The sequence below is a fragment of the Babylonia areolata genome, chromosome 3, assembly GCF_041734735.1.
Source record: "Babylonia areolata isolate BAREFJ2019XMU chromosome 3, ASM4173473v1, whole genome shotgun sequence".
Classification (NCBI taxonomy): Eukaryota; Metazoa; Mollusca; class Gastropoda; order Neogastropoda; family Buccinidae; genus Babylonia; species Babylonia areolata.
This window is the reverse complement of record NC_134878.1, coordinates 40,339,241-40,357,828: the sequence shown is the minus strand read 5'-3', so window position 1 is coordinate 40,357,828 and position 18,588 is coordinate 40,339,241. Positions and strand designations below refer to the sequence as shown.

General features: G+C 42.6%; 1 protein-coding gene across 1 annotated transcript in view; it reads left to right on the top strand.

Moving 5' to 3' along the window:
- LOC143279982 (laminin subunit alpha-like) overlaps window positions 1-18,588 on the top strand; it is a 305,618-nt gene that overhangs the window by 7,549 nt on the left and 279,481 nt on the right. The window contains exons 2-4 of the mRNA XM_076584380.1: window positions 11,755-11,991; window positions 12,812-12,982; window positions 17,750-17,963. Coding sequence (XP_076440495.1) covers window positions 11,755-11,991; window positions 12,812-12,982; window positions 17,750-17,963 — 622 coding nt within the window. The remainder of the gene's footprint in view (window positions 1-11,754; window positions 11,992-12,811; window positions 12,983-17,749; window positions 17,964-18,588) is intronic.

The window sequence follows — 18,588 nt, the reverse complement described above, 5'->3', positions numbered from 1 at the left end:
AGTCTCATCTCCATGTGGGTGGGAGGTTTGTGATGGCAGCTTTTGTCTCACCCCATTAGCTATGTACAATAGCTTTGTATTGGAGGCTGATGTGCTTGGCTGGGCAAACGGACCTGGCTGGGCAGACAATGGATGATCTTCACGCCCTGTAGGTTTCACTGGCTACTGGGCCATGACTGACCACAAGGCCCGGCACACACTGTCACAGTACCCATGGCTTACTGGTCAGACACCTGGGTTTGAACTCTGGCTTCTGATCCAATGTTCCCCAGTGACCAGAGTTTAAGGCCCTGCTTGGGGAAGGCCGTTAAAAGTGGCAGGAGAGGATTGGGCCCTGCCTTCCTATGCCAACCCCTATCCACAGTCAATATGAATACATTCCCCTATGGCCATAAAAGGCTACAAGATCTTAAACCAACATGGAAAATATGCATTGCATGATAAGTATTTAATGGGTTAAACTAAATCTATAGAGGTTTCCACTGCTATTAGTATAAAGTAAGCACCTGTAATGACAAATATAACTGATACCCAGTGTCAAAGGACATAAAGGAAGAATGTACACCAGGTCATCAGGGAATCTGAAGGGATAATATAGTTGTAACTGGACCTGGCTGAGCAGGAGTGTAAATCTGCTGCTGTTAAGAGGGGGAACCTGACACTGGTTATGTATCAAGGGGTTCAGGCCATCAGTAACCTGTGAAGGTGGGAGGGGGGAGTGACCTATCTCACTACAGAGCTGAATAGTCCTATTTAGCTCCTTGTTTCTCACTGGTCTTGAAAACTACAAAGTTCAGATGCTATAGAGCACAGTGGATGAATCTGCAAGGTGTGGTACTTGTTACCATGAGGTATTTGTTGGGTCAAAAGGGAAAATTAAAGATTTCACCAACAATTTTTGTTTTTCAAAGTACGTCTTTGCGCCCAATGTGGTCACCCTCCTCACCCAGTTTTTGTTATTTATTTCATTAAGAAATTTTTGAAATAACAAGTGCCACATGTACACTGAAAAGCCTATTACTTCGTATTGCTGATCTGTTCAGTTTGACTAAAAATTCACAAACCTTTTCAAACCAAGTTAAAAATTCACAATCATTTCATGTAAAATGCTACTTCATTTTCCCCAAACCTCCTCAGATGTTTATTTTTTATTTTGTTTGTTTTTATACCCTGTTAAATGAGGCTGTGATGTCTTTGTGTCAAAAGGAGTTTCATGGTATTGGCTCTGGAAATGCAAGTCACTGTGAAGAGGAGAAAACAGTTTCCCCACTAATACCATTAGCTTACCATAAGTCAGATGTTGTACACAACAGGACACAAGTGGGGCATTGTCATTAGTGATGGAGGATGTAGGTGGACTGCCTGGTCAGCCTGTCAGATCTCTATGCTGTCATTGTGAGGCCACCAGGTTTTCCTTTGTGTACCTGTCCCAACCTCATTTCTTTCAGCTTCACCTGAAGCTGGACAACAATTAAGTAGTTAGTTAGATGTGACAAAATCCAGAATACCCAACATTCCACTGTTGTTTTGCTTTGTCTTTGGTGAATTGATTTTGTCTATACTTACTTGATATAATGTTCACATTGTGGACATTTTTATATTTTGCACATTTTTTTAATGTTGGTTTTTTTGTTTAGTTTTTTTTTGTGTTTTTGTCTCAGATACATTTTTAGTATTATCTATTTGCCTGTACAGTATTAAGTTCATAAATGTGCACAGTTAGAGAGAGAAAGAAAGAATCCACACAGGATGAAACAGAGAAGAAAGTGAAAGTTGCTGAAGTCCAGCTGACTTGTTCAGAGACCATAGCAGTGATGGTCACACACCTTCAAAAGCAGTCGCTTTGTATGCTTGACATGGTTGTTTACTCGCTTTGTTTGTCTGATGTGTTTTTTTGGTGTAAACATGACTTTATTCCCAAAAGCAAAAGGCATTTGAAGACATAGCGAACACACAGAGCAGCATCAAGCCGGAGCTTGTAGTGATGTTTTTCTTTCCTTTGCTCCTCCGCTCATTTTTGGTTCAAGCTGTGTAATGTGTGTAAGTGTGCGCACGCGCACGTGTGCATTTTCGTTTGGTAATATTGTGTGTGTGTGTGTGTGTTGGTGGGGGGTACGGGAGGGGTTTGTTTAGTTGCTGAAGGAGTGGGGGAGTGGGGCATGTTAAGTTGCCATTGGGAGTGCAGCGTGATACAGTGATCCGCCTCAGGCGTTCTGGGGATCCAGTCGACGTCAAGATAACGACCCCACCACGAACACGTACCGCTGGCATACTGTGAGAACAGCACAACAGCCTGATGTCAGTGGGAGGTGGGGGTCAGTTCGGGGTGGGGAAGAGAGTTGCGGAGGAGGGGTGTGGGGGGCAGACAAGGCGGCAGGGAGGGGGACTGCGGGGCGGGGGAGGGGGGGGGGGATGAATGCTGTTCATCTGTCTGTACTGGTCGCTGTGGGTAACACAGGTAGCCGACGCCCCAGGCAGTCAGTTAGTCAGTGGTACAAGTGTCGACTCTTGTCGGTCCAGTATCGTTGGGCAGCTAAGTATTTTGATTGTATAGTTACATGACGTGCGTCTCTCTCTCTCTCTCTCTCTCTCTCTCTCTCTCTCAGTACACACACACGGTACATGAAATGGGTAGACTGACTATATAGGCCTTCTTGTTGCTGGCCAGCAGCATTGAGGTCAAGACTAGAGGCAGATGAAAAAAAACAAAAACAAAACAAAACCAAAGAAACCCCCCCCAAAACAAAACACAAAAATCCCGTGGAAAACAGTGTCGATTTAAAAAATCTCAGGACCACAAGAGAGAGAGAGAGAGAGAGAGAGAGAGTAATGTTCGAGGTAAGTGGGCGAATGATCAGAGGCTGTCGCCACCTGAAGAACCTCGGGTCATTGGGTGGTATGCAAATTGCGATGTCAGCGTCTGGCAGGCGGCGTTCCGCTGCTGTTGTGGTGAAAGCGTGACACTGATTGGTCAGGGCCGGGGAGGCGGCTTCCTTTCCCTTGCGCGTGCTCCCATGCGTTCAGTCAGTTTGCCGGCCTTTGCCACAAAGAAAATTTTGCACATGTTCATTATGTATTATGAGTGTGTATGTGGGAGGTGTGTGTGTGGAACCTTTAGACAGAGATGGCCAGGAAAAAAGAGAGAAAGAGGGAATGGTTTATTCACATCAAGTCACAGCTCCAAGGAAGGGGTTCACATGGACATAATAAAACTCAATGGAATAAGAGAAGTAATATCAATAACATAACAGATTTAATTCATTTAATGAAGTTGCCATTTCTGTAATTCTTAATGCCCAATATAAAACAGGGGAACATTTTGAAGGTCATTGATATTGCTTGATGACATTAATTGACTTAATTTTGATAGAGAGGGATGCGTGTAGTATTTCAGTTTTATAAACATTTGACATATATTTCCTAGAACAGGGCAGCAAAAGACAAAACTTACCTCATTTTTTTGGGTCTCACAACACAAATGAAAACAAATCATTTGCACTAAAAGTTCTGTATTCAGAACGATGCATTGTCATATGTTATATCCCAAACCTAAATCTTGTTACATATTTCAAATGCCTGTCTGCAGCAGATAAGGCATTAAATCAGTCAGGAACATAACAGAAGGTTTCATACAGATCATATCTGTTACTGGTATGAATGTGATTTACCTTGTTTTCCATCTATAGTTGATGTGCCTTTGGCAGAAAACAGATATAAAACCCTTGATACTTCAAGCGCCGAGCTCCATCCACACAAAGCCAAATCCACATTTAAACAAAGACTAGCCTTCATTAACCAGTTTGTCTTTCTCTTTCTAAGTCATACAACACATTATAAGTCTTATTTGATATTCTAGTATCTTCCATTTTCAGAAGTTTGAGCCAGTAGCAAATGCAGTTCATGGCAATGTTTATATATATATTGGATAGCTTTTTGTTTCCCAGAAAACAAGACAATTTGGCATTCACATATCTACTCATAAGAATTTCATTAAAGCCAACAAATTGACTGATTCACAGTGAAAAACAGCATTATCTAACCCCCATAACTCAGGTCCATATGTACTATTGGTTGAATTTGGCTGTCAAAAAGCTTCATGAATAAATGGAATGGTTTATTTTGTAACATGTATAAAATTTTCATTACACACATCAAAGGATTTTTTGCTTCACTTCCAAGCTCCTTACCAGCAGCAATAAAACTCAGTCATGCTGAAAAGATAATTCATAAATACCTATATACATTAACAACAGGCATTGCAGCACCATTGTAAAACCAGTGTTTTCTCATGCTTAGATATCCACCTTTCCGAAATACTATAATGTTGCTTTTAGACACATTTACCTTTAACTGCAGAGATGTAGCTGCATGCTGTAAACTACTCATCATTCCATACAGACTTACCAGTAATACAATGTTTTTCTTGTTTAATCAAATCATACTGGTTTTCATTGCCGGAAGAGAAACATGCATTGTCACTGGCAAATAGTCAGAATCAATATATTCAGTAAGAATTCACATGAATCATAATTATAACATTGTAAAGAGTACATATGAAAAAAAAAGAAAATCAGTAACGCTGCTAACCGAGTCAGATATATATGTTACCTTTACACATACCATTAAAAATGTTCAAATATAAAGCAGTACACATATTCAGTAATAATATCCCATAATCGTTCAGAATTTGACAATTGGAACTATGAGTGGTACTGAGAGATTGGCTTCTGTGTTGCACATCAAAACATCTTTTACAGAATAATCTTGAGAAATGTTTGAAGTACTGCTATTTGAATCACCATTTAGATTAAGAAACACATTTTTCTCCTGCAATAAATCATTTAAACAGTCTGAAAGTGCACTAGTTCCCTTGTCATCAAAGTTAACATTAAAAGAAGAGCTTTCTGGTGGAATGCATCAACATAGAGGACATCCTTATTGAGTCCAAATAACTGTTTTTATCAATCAAAAATACACAAACATTGATGTATTGGTACCAATATGTTTGACATACGAAAAAATTCATTTATTGCCAAGCAAAATAATCCACCTGATCGTCTCCCTTGTTTTGTAAATTTCACAGCTGATTTACAAAAAAAAAAAAAGTGTATCATATCCTGTAAATAATCAAACTGACAATCTTCCATAAACGTTTCAACTAAAGAAACTAAATTAAATCCACAAATGAAATCAGATCAGGGTCAACAGTTTTAGGCAGCAGACCAAGCATATTCCATAGTAAAGAGGAATCATTTACATTTGAACATTTGCATGCAACATATCTTGTACATGCTCATTCATGCTATCAGCCGACTGCTCGGCCTCGCTGTCCTGACCTACAATGCAGGGCTCATGTTTGTCACTGACATCTGTTACAGGTGAACATATACACAGTGCATGGTTGACCGGCTTTGTACCCTTCCCCAATAGGAGAGAAACAGTAGTTTTTTATGTTACCCTCCCATCCCCCGCCCCCCAATAGGAGAGAAACCGTACTTTTTTATGTTACCCCCCACACCCCCTCATAGGAGAGAAACTACTTTTTTTATGTAGCCAATCAAGTCTATAAAAGTATATACACTTCATGCCGATTCTAAGTTTTGCAGCCGTCGTCAGTCTGAAGTAAACACACTGACAATGAAAGTAACCCTGCCAGCCAGATCACGGGGCATCTGGCCGCTGATGTCTGGAATTTCCTTTGCCTGTGCGAGAAAGAATGAGAGTGAGTGAGTGAGCGAGCGAGTGTGATGTGATGTGATGTGTGTGTGTGTGTGTGTGTGTGTGTGTGTGTGTGTGTGTGTGAGTGAGTGATAGGGACAGACAGATGGATAACATGTATTTAGATTGTTAAATAACAAAACATGGCATTCATCATTTGAAATGGAGAAATCCACTCACAATCGATCAGTGAAATAATGACACATGGGTGCTATGGAAATAATGTTAAGTTCAGATGAGTAAACTACAGGACTCTCTCACACACACACACACACACACGCACGCACGCACGCACGCACGCACGCACGCACGCACACACACACACACACACACACACACACACAATGCAAAAGAAAAAAGAAAAAGAAACCCAGAAAAAAAAACAAATAATAAATATTTTGCTGCATTTATCATTTTCATTTGAAGTAATCCACCAATGATTTTTAATTGGACAGTTAAAAAGAAAAAAGAAAAGAAAAACAAGTTTGTATTTTGTTTCTTTTCCTGTTTCATGCTCAGCAAACACTGTCTCATTTGTAAACCCCAACAATGTGCATACATTGATTCTAAACACTGGGTGTTAATTTCCTCCAACTGATCTGTTTGTAAATAGGAGGTAACATACATGCAGTGAGCACATCCTAAATGCGGGGAAATAAACATGGCTTTTGAAGAGAAAGCGAAAGCAACACTACTACTATATGTGGAGAGAGAGAGAGACCGGCAACAAACCGGTGAACTAAAATAAAACTTTGAAACAAAAGAAAGCCAACACCAGGAGCTGGGCCTGGGGGGTGTGGGGCAGGGAGGGGAGGGGGTGAGTCATGAATGGGGGATTTGTCAGAAACAGTGACTGGTGTTTGCTTATCAGTGAAGTGGTTTTGCTACTGCTGTGGCCTGCCGCCACACACTGAGGTTGGCTCTCGCTCCTGGCTACTGCAAACCACAGGACAGACGTATTCTGCTGTATGTCTGATACTGTGGGATATCAATTATTATTTTTTTTTTTTTATTCATTGCCCCATCATCTGCAACATTCCATTGGCATTACTCCCATGCCACTCAGTTCTGAGTGCCCCACACGTAACCACATCCAAATTCTTCTGCCACAGACAGCATTCTCGAAAATATCTGTGTCAGGATGCCACACACCAGAGGAGTCCCTCCACTGCTGCTTAGTCACTTGGGTGGTGTTCAGTAGTGTCTGTTTTGAAACAGCATACTCAGGACACCAGATACTACCGATGACAATAATTGTTCAGTTGAGAGACAAGGCTGAGTGAGCTTGCCCTCCAAATCGGAGGTTTCTAACTATTCAACAGCCTGACAGCCCAGCCTCTTTATCCCAGACAGACACACTTGGGAAGTTAGTTCATCACATTTCCATCCCAGAAATACTCCACGAGGTGTGTACAGCAGTACGACAGTGGTTAAAGGTGATACATTACACATTCATCAAGACCTGTAGGTGCTTGAACCCGTATCATGAGTATGCATGAGGTAAAACCAGCACTCAACAGATTATGTGATCAGTGTCTGTGTTTGATGAACTTGAAAGATAATTATAGAGACCCACACCGTACACACAACCTCCCCCCACCCCCTATTCCAGAAGAGATGGGTACGTGGGGCCAGACAGTGGTTAAAAAACACACACCAAAAAAAACAAAACAGCGAGTAACAGGCAACCTATGGAAGTATTGTGATATGGAGCCCCCCAGCAGTGGAGAGGGAGGAATAACCTGGCAGGGGTAGCTGTGTGTTTTTGGATCGTAGGTGTCTGCTGATTTTGCACTCCACAGTTTATCCATGAAGTTTTTTTTGTGTGTCTTTGTCTGGTATCGTATGTCTTTGCAGCGAGTGGGTAGTTATTTTTGATGCTGCATTGTGTAGATAAGTATGTATGGTCAGTGAGGTCCACAAGGTTATGTTGCTACCCATCTTCCCTTTCCCCCCATCTTCCCCATCCCTCTTACTTCCCCATCCCTTCATAGGTTCATAACTCACTCTCCCCCACCTCTCATCATACTTAAACACAACAGTTACATTCACGAACACATGGGTTTGAGGGAGCAGACATGGTAACACAGTACGCCCCCATCTTCCCCTCCACCATCCGCCGCCCCCCCGGCAAACGTTCACAAATGCACGCAAGCTTGTACCAAATCGACACAGACACTCACTCACACACACGCACACACACACACACACACACACACACACACACACACACACACACACACACACACACACACACACACACATAACAACGACAACAAAAGAAACACACACACACACACACACACACACACACACACACTAAAACAAAACAAAACAAAAAAACCCTCACAAGTGTTGTTGAAAGTAAGTGCCAGTCCACCAACCCCATGGCCACTTGAGCACTGTGTGCAGACTGCTGTGAAAAGACTAAGAGAGCAGTGTTGACCTTCCCTGCTGGCACTGGCACTGCAGCTCTGACTGGGTCCTTCACTGTACTGCAGCTGTGTACTGTGTAAATGTGGGCCCTTAACTGAATGCAGCAGTGTACTGTGTCACTGTGGGCCATTCACTGTACTGCAGCAGTGTACTGTGTCACTGTGGCCCCTACACTGTATGCAGTTGTGTACTGTGTCACTGTGGGCCCTAAACTGAATTCAGCAGTGTACTGTGTCACTGTAGGCGGCCCTTCTCTGAATGCAGCAGTGTACTGTGTCACTGTGGGCCCATCACTGTACTGCAGCAGTGTACTGTGTCACTGTGGCCCCGACACAGTATGCAGTTGTGTACTGTGTCACTGTGGGCCCTGCACTGTATGTAGCAGTGTACTATGTCACTGTGGGCCCTTCATTACATGTAGCAGTGTACTGTATCACTGTGGGCCCTTCATTATATGCAGCAATGTACTGTGTCACTGTAGGCCCTGCATTGTATGCAGCAGTGTACTGTGTCACTGTGGGCCCTGCATTGTATGCAGCAATGTACTGTGTCACTGTGGGCCCTGCACTGTATGCAGCAGTGTACTGTGTCACTGTGGGCCCTGCATTGTATGCAGCAGTGTACTGTATCACTGTGGGCCCTACATTGTATGCAGCAGTGCACTGTGTCACTGTGGGCCCTGCATTGTATGCAGCAGTGTACTGTGTCACTGTGGGCCCTTAACTGTACTGCAGCAGTGTACTGTGTCACTGTGGGCCCTTAACTGTACTGCAGCAGTGTACTGTGTCACTGTGGGCCCTTCACTGTACTGCAGCAGTGTACTGTGTCACTGTGGGCCCTTCACTGTACTGCAGCAGTATACTGTGTCACTGTGGGCCCTTCACTGTACTGCAGCAGTGTACTGTGTCACTGTAGGCCCTGCATTGTATGCAGCAGTGTACTGTGTCACTGTGGGCCCTTCACTGTACTGCAGCAGTGTACTGTATCACTGTAGGCCCTGCATTGTATGCAGCAGTGTACTGTGTCACTGTGGGCCCTGCATTGTATGCAGCAGTGTACTGTGTCACTGTGGGCCCTTCACTGTACTGCAGCAGTGTACTGTGTCACTGTGGGCCCTTCACTGTACTGCAGCAGTGTACTGTGTCACTGTGGGCCCTTCACTGTACTGCAGCAGTGTACTGTGTCACGGTGGGCCCTTAACTGTACTGCAGCAGTGTACTGTGTTACTGTGGGCCCTTCACTGTACTGCAGCAGTGTCCTGTGTCACGGTGGGCCCTTAACTGTACTGCAGCAGTGTACTGTGTCACTGTGGGCCCTTCACTGTACTGCAGCAGTATACTGTGTCACGGTGGGCCCTTCACTGTACTGCAGCAGTGTACTGTGTTACTGTGGGCCCTTCACTGTACTGCAGCAGTGTCCTGTGTCACGGTGGGCCCTTAACTGTACTGCAGCAGTGTACTGTGTCACGGTGGGCCCTTCACTGTACTGCAGCAGTGTACTGTGTTACTGTGGGCCCTTCACTGTACTGCAGCAGTGTACTGTGTCACGGTGGGCCCTTAACTGTACTGCAGCAGTGTACTGTGTCACTGTGGGCCCTTAACTGTACTGCAGCAGTGTACTGTGTCACTGTGGGCCCTTAACTGTACTGCAGCAGTGTACTGTGTCACTGTGGAACCTACACTGTACTGCAGCAGTGTACTGTGCCACTGTGGGCTCTTAACTGAATGCAGCAGTGAACTGTTTCACTGTGGACTCTTAACTGAACGCAGCAGTGTATGGTGTCACTGTAGGATCTGCGCTGTATGCAGCAGTGTACTGTGTCACTGTGGGCCATTCACTGTACTGCAGCAGTGCATGGTGTCACTGTGGGCCCTTCACTGTATGCAGCAATGTACTGTGTCACTGTGGGCCATTCACTGTACTGCAGCAGTGCATGGTGTCGCTGTGGGCCCTTCACTGTATGCAGCAATGTACTGTGTCACTGTGGGCCCTTCACTGTACTGCAGCAGTGTACTGTGTCACTGTGGGCCCTTCACTGTACTGCAGCAGTGTACTGTGTCACTGTGGGCCATTCACTGTACTGCAGCAGTGTACTGTGTCACTGTGGGCCCTTCACTGTACTGCAGCAGTGTACTGTGTCACTGTGGGCCATTCACTGTACTGCAGCAGTGTACTGTGTCACGGTGGGCCATTCACTGTACTGCAGCAGTGTACTGTGTCACTGTGGGCCATTCACTGTACTGCAGCAGTGCATGGTTTCACTGTGGGCCCTTCATTGTATGCAGCAATGTACTGTGTCACTGTGGGCCCTTCATTATATGCAGCAGTGTACTATGTCATTGTGGGCCCTTCATTATATGCAGCAGTGTATGGTGTCACTGTGGGCCCTGCACTGTATGCAGCAGTGTACTGTGTCACTGTGGGCCCTGCATTGTATGCAGCAGTGTACTGTGTCACTGTGGGCCCTGCATTGTATGCAGCAGTGTACTGTGTCACTGTGGGCCCTGCACTTATATGCAGCAGTGTCTTTCCATGTATTCCTTTTCATGTATTCTGTGTGTATTTTTTAAAATGTCATGCAAGAAAGATGTATATGATATGTAGTAATACTGTTTATGTGTTTGTTTTCCAAGTGTTCATGTGTGTGTCTGTGTATGCATTACTCAGTTACAGGCAAAAACAAGTTTGCCTCTTGCTCCCAGGCTTCATCAAATGTTGGTGCAATGGTTGGTTATTGGAGAGTATGAACCCTGCTAAAATCCAGTCACAAGTCTGAAGTCAAGATTAGACATCATGGTGTTAACAGAAAGCCTTCAGGAGGCATGTCAAAGCTCACACCTTACATCCAATCTTAATTGAAGTCAGTACAGTGAGTGGACATGGCAGGCCTTTCTGAAATTGAAGGTCAAATGTCAAGATCAAAATATGGCATCACTGTGACATCTTTGAGGCATGTGAGAGTTGATATCTTGCATCCAGTCTGCATCAACCTTTGTACAGTGAGTGCCAAAAATAAACTAAAATAGATATTACAGTTCAGTGTCCTGTATCAAAGATGATCAAAGTTTAAGCTCACAACAGTGTTCCCTTCAAAATAAGACCTGTTGTGAGGTGTGTTCTGTTTTGTTGTTTTACCCCAACCCATTAAAAAAAAATCTTTTATTGTATTTTGTGTTGGTTACTGATTTAGTCCAGATGTTTTTTGTGCATGTCAGCTGAAGTAAAACTTTTTATCTTACTCAGAATCTACTCTCTTTTTTTGCTGTCACAACTAATAGTTCAGATTCCGTTTCCATGTCTTCTGTTTTCATTTGTAAAAGGCAGTCTTCATGTTGAGTACATATGAGACCATTATGAACACTCTCACTGCAGCACTTTTGGTTCGAATGAAGACCTGTGTCTCTGTTTCCCTTGTGCTACTAACATTATGCTGGATACCCTGTGACTGCTGTCAGTGTGATGTTTGGAGCAGAAAATCTGTGTTTCTTGGTCATGAATTATAGAAGTAGTGTACAGCCACACATTTTTCTGAAACTTCTAAAATGTTTATCTATCAATCTTGGTTTTCAAAGAAATGAATATTTCTGTCTTTATAATCAGGAATTCCATGTGGCCTACGTGTTCATCCGCATGGCCAACTCCCCCCGTCCTGGTGTGTGGGTTCTGGAGAGGTCTACTGACTTTGGCAAGACATGGCAACCCTGGCAGTTCTTTGCAGACACGCCCAGTGACTGTCTCAAGTTCTTTGAAACAACAGCAGAAGATCCCATTTACTATGATGACCAGGTGCTGTGTACCACAGAGTTCTCAAAGGTTGTTCCTTTGGAAGGCGGTGAGGTGAGTGCTGTGCTGGTTTTCCATAAAGGACACACTGGGTGTCTTAAGGTGTAGGTTGATGGACTAGCCAAACATAGTAACTTGTATAACATCCTCTTTTGTAGGTCCCCTGAAGAACGCTTCAGTTTCTAGGGGACCATGGGGACTTCTTGGGATGGTTAAGGGTACTGACAAGCCCCATGCTGGATGATTCAGGACAGTGATGAGTCCCCGCAGTTGACCTGTGGAAGTGGGGGATGATTTAAGGTGTTACACTGGCTGTCGTATTGAAAAAAAAGTATATTGTGAGGGAGGGTATGTGAATGAAAGAAGACGGAAGAAAACATCTGGGTGAAGAACGGAACATCTTATTTTTAGACATCTCTTGACATTGTAGTTAATTCACAATGATTGTAGTAATGAACATTGTATTTTGATATGAACATCTTAACATAAAGAAGACCATTCAGGCTGTCATGGTCTGCGTAGAGTTACTCAGTATCTTTGTACTTGAAAGAATGACAGTGGCACAGTTTATTTTCACACATGTGTTGTTGTTGTTGTTCTGTGTGTGTGTATATGTGGGTGTGTCTGTGTCTGTGTGTGTGTCTGTGTATGCGTGCATGCATATGTGCATGTATGCATGTACATGTGAGAATAATGCATGGAGAATTCTACATATACTGTGTGTGTCTGTGTATGCGTGCATGCATATGTGCATGTATGCATGTACATGTGAGAATAATGCATGGAGAATTCTACATATACTGAATATATTTTCTCTTGACACATAAGGGTCAGCCTCTTGGAAAATGACCTTCTCACTGCATGGCTGTCACAGATTGTGGTGTCCTTGGTGAACGGGCGACCCAGTGCAGAGAATTTCTCCAATGCAGATGTGCTTCAGGAGTGGACGAAGGCGACAGACGTCCAGCTGAGGATGCTGCGTACCAAAACACTGCTGGGACATCTGATGGCTGTGGCTCGTCAGGACCCCACTGTCACACGGCGGGTGAGACACTGCAACATCACAGGAAAAATGGAACTCTCTCATACCAATTTTGGAGAAGATGAAATAGCAGTATTTCAGTTTGTCATGAATTAAATTAAGCAAATGGCAAATTATATACATGATGACAACCTTTGAGATTTTGTGGAAGTCAGGTCAGTTTTGTTCAGCTGCCCAGAGAGCCTAATCCAGCTGATTTTGTCATTCCACAATGTCATGCAGGCGAGAGTACAGGAAAATACTGACATGTCGGATCCGTTCCCCGTGGTAAATGGAGTAAAGCAGGGCTGCATCCTGGCACCCACACTGTTCTCCATTCTTTTCTCTACCAATCTGATTGCTGCCTTCCAAGACTGTGATGGGGGCATCTACATCCAGTTTCGCACAGATGGCAAACTTTTCAACTTGCGGCGACTCCATGCCAGGTCCAGGGTGTTTGAGGCACTGTTGAGACATTTCCTCTTTTCTGATGACTGCGCGCTTGCTGCACACACCCATGAGGATATGCAGTTTATTATGGACAGGTTCTCAACCTCCTGCAGGCGCTTTGGACTCCCATCAGCCTCAGCAAGACCGAGTCTATGTACCAACCAGCTAGCTCACAGAATGCCAGTGCCTCCCCCCCCACCTGCAATCAAGATCGATGACACAGAGATCAAGTCAGTCGACAAGTTTTGCTACCTGGACAGCACCCTATGCAGCAACGGAGCCCTTGATGCAGAAGTGACGCTGCGCATCGCCAAGGCCAGCTCCGCCTTTGGCAGACTCAACAACAGGCTGTGGAACAACGAAGGCATCAGGCACCAAGATGAAAACCTACAGAGCTGTTGTGCTGACCACCTTGTACTGCTGTGAAACATAGACGACGTATCGTCGTCACATTCAACAACTTGAGCAGTTTCACCAGAGATGCCTACGAAAGATCCTCAGCATAAAGTGGCAAGACAGGGTCTCCAACCTCCAGGTCCTAGAGAGGAGCAGCCTGCTCAGCATCGAAAGCCTGCTGATCCAGTGCCAGCTACGCTGGACAGGACACGTTGTCCGCATGACAGACAGCAGGATCCTGAAGATGCTCTTGTATGGCCAGCTGAAGGAAGGCTACCGCAAACTTGGAAGACCCTGCAAGCGCTTCAAGGACGCCTTGAAGACAAACCTCAAAGCCTGTGACATAGGCATTGCTTCCTGGGAAACTGATGCCCTTGACCTGCTCTTGCTGGAAGATGCTGTGCTCTAGTGGCATAAAGACGTTTGAAAACAAGAGAATGCTGGCCGTTAAGGAGAAGCATGAGCGAAGGAAGCAGGGCTCAACTTCTGGAGACATTTTCCCACACCTGTGGGAAGTGCTGTGCATCCAGAATTGACCTCTTCTCCCATATGAGGACACACACTGATAGATAAGCTTGGCTGCCTACTCATACATCGGTCTGATGGGATACTCCATTCATTATGTTGCATATCTCTTAGAAAAATTCAGATGACAGTTGGTTTCTCTGACATCAGGGTTCGTCATTTACATTTTTTCACATGAGCGCCTGCGCTCTAGTTTCAGAATTTTGATGAGCGCAAACTGAAAACTAAGAGCGCACACTAAAAACTACTTCTTCTTTTCGCCATCCCCTTCACCGTCAGCCTTCCTTTTTGGGATCAAATATTTCAGTATTTTGATTTTGCACGGCCGCGAAATCGATCGTGTGCTCCACTTTTCTACTCTTCAAGTCTGAAGAGCGCTCTTTTGCATAGCCTCCCCTGATTCACTAGGCCTACTTCCGGTTGAACTAGCAAAACGTAAACAGACGGCTTTCAAACTTCGGTAAATGCAAAACGATAGCACTTTTGACTCTTGTTTGTGATGGACAATGGAATAACAATTTAGATACAGTAGTGTATGCTTATGTGTTTTCAAAATCAAGAGCGCAAGCGCTCTGAGTCAAGGAATTTTCCAGAGCGCAATTTGTTTTTTCAGAGCGTTCCGCTCAGCGCTCCCGTTAGTGACGAACCCTGGACATGTTTTTTCAAAACATTCATGCTTGTATTCATATGTGGTAAATCTGCAGTCTGTTTATAATTTTTCTCTTGTCTGTATTTTATTTATGGTATGACCAAATAAAGACAGTTTTGGTCATGAAGTTTCTTCCATTTTTTGACTCACTTGGGTAAACAAAGTGAGTCTATGTTTTAACCCGGTGTTCGGTTGTCTGTGTGTGTGTGTGTCCGTGGTAAACTTTAACATTGCCATTTTCTCTGCAAATACTTTGTCAGTTGACACCAAATTTGGCATAAAAATAGGAAAAATTCAGTTCTTTCCAGTCATCTTGTTCAAAACAATATTGCACCTCTGGGATGGGCACAAAGAAATTAAAAAAAGCCAAATTATATGCAAACTGAATTTACTGTTCTATTTATATTTTTTTATTCTCTAAACTTGGCACTTTGATCTGATATTCTGACACAACAACAAGAGCAGTCATTTTTATCATTTTTTGTTCAAACAGGAACTTCTTTTGCTAAGCATGGAAGTTATATTTATTTTGCATGTCTTTGGTGCAGATAGTAAAAGAAGGGAAATTAATCTGTAATTAATGCTAGGGGACTTAATTTGCTTTAAACTGATCTTTCTCATCTTAAACATTACATTTTGAAATTATACTCAGTACATAAAAAGCTTGTGTGTTTTACTCTCAGTGTACAGGGCTTTCACTATGTTCATTCGCCCAAGTGGTCTTTTTCGGAAAATACTAAAAATCAATACGACGAGTGGACTTTATAGATCTATTGGCTGAGCCCTGAAGGTCATGGGCAAAAATCAGTTGCGTACACATATTTATACATATTCAAAGTGCGTGCTCATATTCTTCGCGAATGCAAACAACACCATTTTGTTTCAAGTTGTTGACCTGCCCGTTCAGTCCTATATTCAATCGACAATACACGATAACATGTGATGGAAAGTTGGAGAAGGAGACCTGTTAAATATTTATTCAGAGAAAGATTTGTGAATGCCTCATCACTTAATGGATTATGCCCCAAACTGCCTTAAAAATATCCACAGAATCAGTCGGAATTCACAGTTAAAAATAATAAACCATGAGAATTAATACCCTTGAATTGATGAAACGTAAAAATTTCCAGTCTTGACTTTTCACAAAATGAAGTCCTTTTCACTTCATACGATGTTTAGAAGTACTTGTACTTAGCTCTACGTGTTATTAGTTTAATAAAATACTAAATTTTCATGTCAACTTTAAAACTATAAAACTAGAACGAACATAAAAGAGAAATTGAATCGACTGTGTCAACCGGGTGTAACTAAACTTGTACATCTATCTAGATCCAGAGAAAATGGCTAAATGTTGCAGTGTGATTGCGGCGATAGCCACATCTCCTTTACTGCGGACTTAAAAAGAATTTTTAATTGCCCTTAAAGATTTTTTGAATGCCCAAGATACTCCAGAATAATATGATTTAAACAGCGTTATCACTGCGAATACCGCAATCGATTTATGACCCTTTAAAAAAACATGTTTAAATATTATATTTTTGAACGTCAGTTAAGGAGCCACGATAGTGTAATGGGTAGGACAGTTTCTTCTTACCCGAACACGTGGAGTTCGAATCTGCCGTTAGGACTTTTTTTTTCTTTTTCTTTTAACCTGAAGCTTTATAATAACAAATACAGAACACATTTTAACGATTATATGTTTTTTTTAAGTGTATCACAACTGAGTCTTGAAGGCCTTGCCTCTCTTGTTATTATTAAGATAATCATACGGTATAGTGAGAAGACCTTATAGGATGCTTTGTGGTATTGGTTAGCATTATATGGTTTGCCTATTGTGTCAGTCAACACCAGATGAAGTACTGGCACTTCGAGCATGAGTGCTGTATTTGTAAAAGTGATTTATCATGGTTTTTTGGTGTTATTAGATGGTGTTTCAATTTGTAAAATTGGTAAGTTTTAGTGACGGGCGCAATAGCTGAGTGGTTAAAGCATTGGACTGTCAATCTGAGGGTCCCGGGTTCGAATCATGGTGATGGTGCCTGGTGGGTAAAGGGTGGAGATTTATACGATCTCCCAGGTCAACATATGTGCAGACCTGCTAGTGCCTGAACCCCCTTCGTGTGTATATGCAAGCAGAAGATCAAATACGCACATTAAAGATCCTGTAATCCATGTCAGCGTTCGGTGGGTTATGGAAACAAGAACATACCCAGCATGCACACCCCCGAAAATGGAGTATGGCTGCCTACATGGCGGGGTAAAAACGGTCATACACGTAAAAGCCCACTCGTGCGCATATGAGTGAACGCAGAAGAAGAAGAAGAAGAAGGTAAGTTTTAGCAGTGAACAACAAAGCAAGAACAGTGTACAGATCAGTGTTAATAGCATGTCCTGGAATCTACTGTGAGAGTGGAATCAAAATGGAATCTGGCAGTGATATAAAAGATTTCCATTAAATGTTGCACAGTCAGTGCATTACAAAACATTTCTTTTTGTCCAAGATGCTAATGGATCTTTCGTTACATACTACAGAGCATCTTTTTACACATGTCCAACAAATCTTTTGTTTTTCTTGCATATCATTATTTTTTATGTGTCAGAATAATTAATTAGAACTGTCAGAATATCATTGTCTTAAATTGACAGAAGATAAACAGTACAACGAAAATGTTGAATGTTATTACAGTTTAATGTATTTTATGTGTCACATGAGTTTCCTCAAAATTACACAGGAGTATTATTAAACTAATGGTAATGTTCATCTGTCTCAGTACTACTACAGCATCAAGGACATCTCCATTGGAGGGCGCTGTGTATGCAATGGACATGCGGAGACTTGTGACCGTCCACCGGAGGTGGATGGCTATAAACTTATCTGCTCCTGTGTGCACAACACATGTGGTGACCAGTGTGAGCAGTGCTGTCCAGGCTTTGTGCAGAAACGGTGGCGCCGGGCTCGAGTTAACGATCCTTTTGTCTGTGAACGTAAGTGTGTACTGATAATGGGAGCACATTCATGATAGTAGAACGCATGAAAGTGAAAGACAGCGCTGACAGATAAGAGTAATTTATGATAAAGTTTAATGAAAACAATATTGATGAACAAGAAATTCAATATGAAAATCACATTGCTTTGAAAATGATGATTGTTATCCAATATTAATGTGGTGTTAGAATTTTTTTTTTTTTAAGTGTTCATACGAGGTGAAAAATATCTAGGCAATTATATTGACAAGTGAAATTGTTCAGAAATTGATATCAAGGATAGAGGAAATGTGAATGACATTGCATTTGTTGTAACTGAAAGTGTCAGGAAATTAATAACTGGCTAATGAAAATGTTGAAAAAATGATATTTGCTTTGAACGATGCTGATACATGTTTCATGAAATATGTGAAAACAATGAACTAAAAGCAGAGCCCCTTTTTGACTCGCTTATATAAACAAAGTGAGCCAGTGTAATAACATGGCGTGTATGAATATGTTTGTGTGTTCATGGTAAACTTAAACGTTGGCATTTTCTCAGTTACTTTAAGTAAGCAAGATGAGAGGCCAAAGGTCAAGGTCATTATTTGGCAAAATATAAAAAGCTTGATTGAGACAATATGTG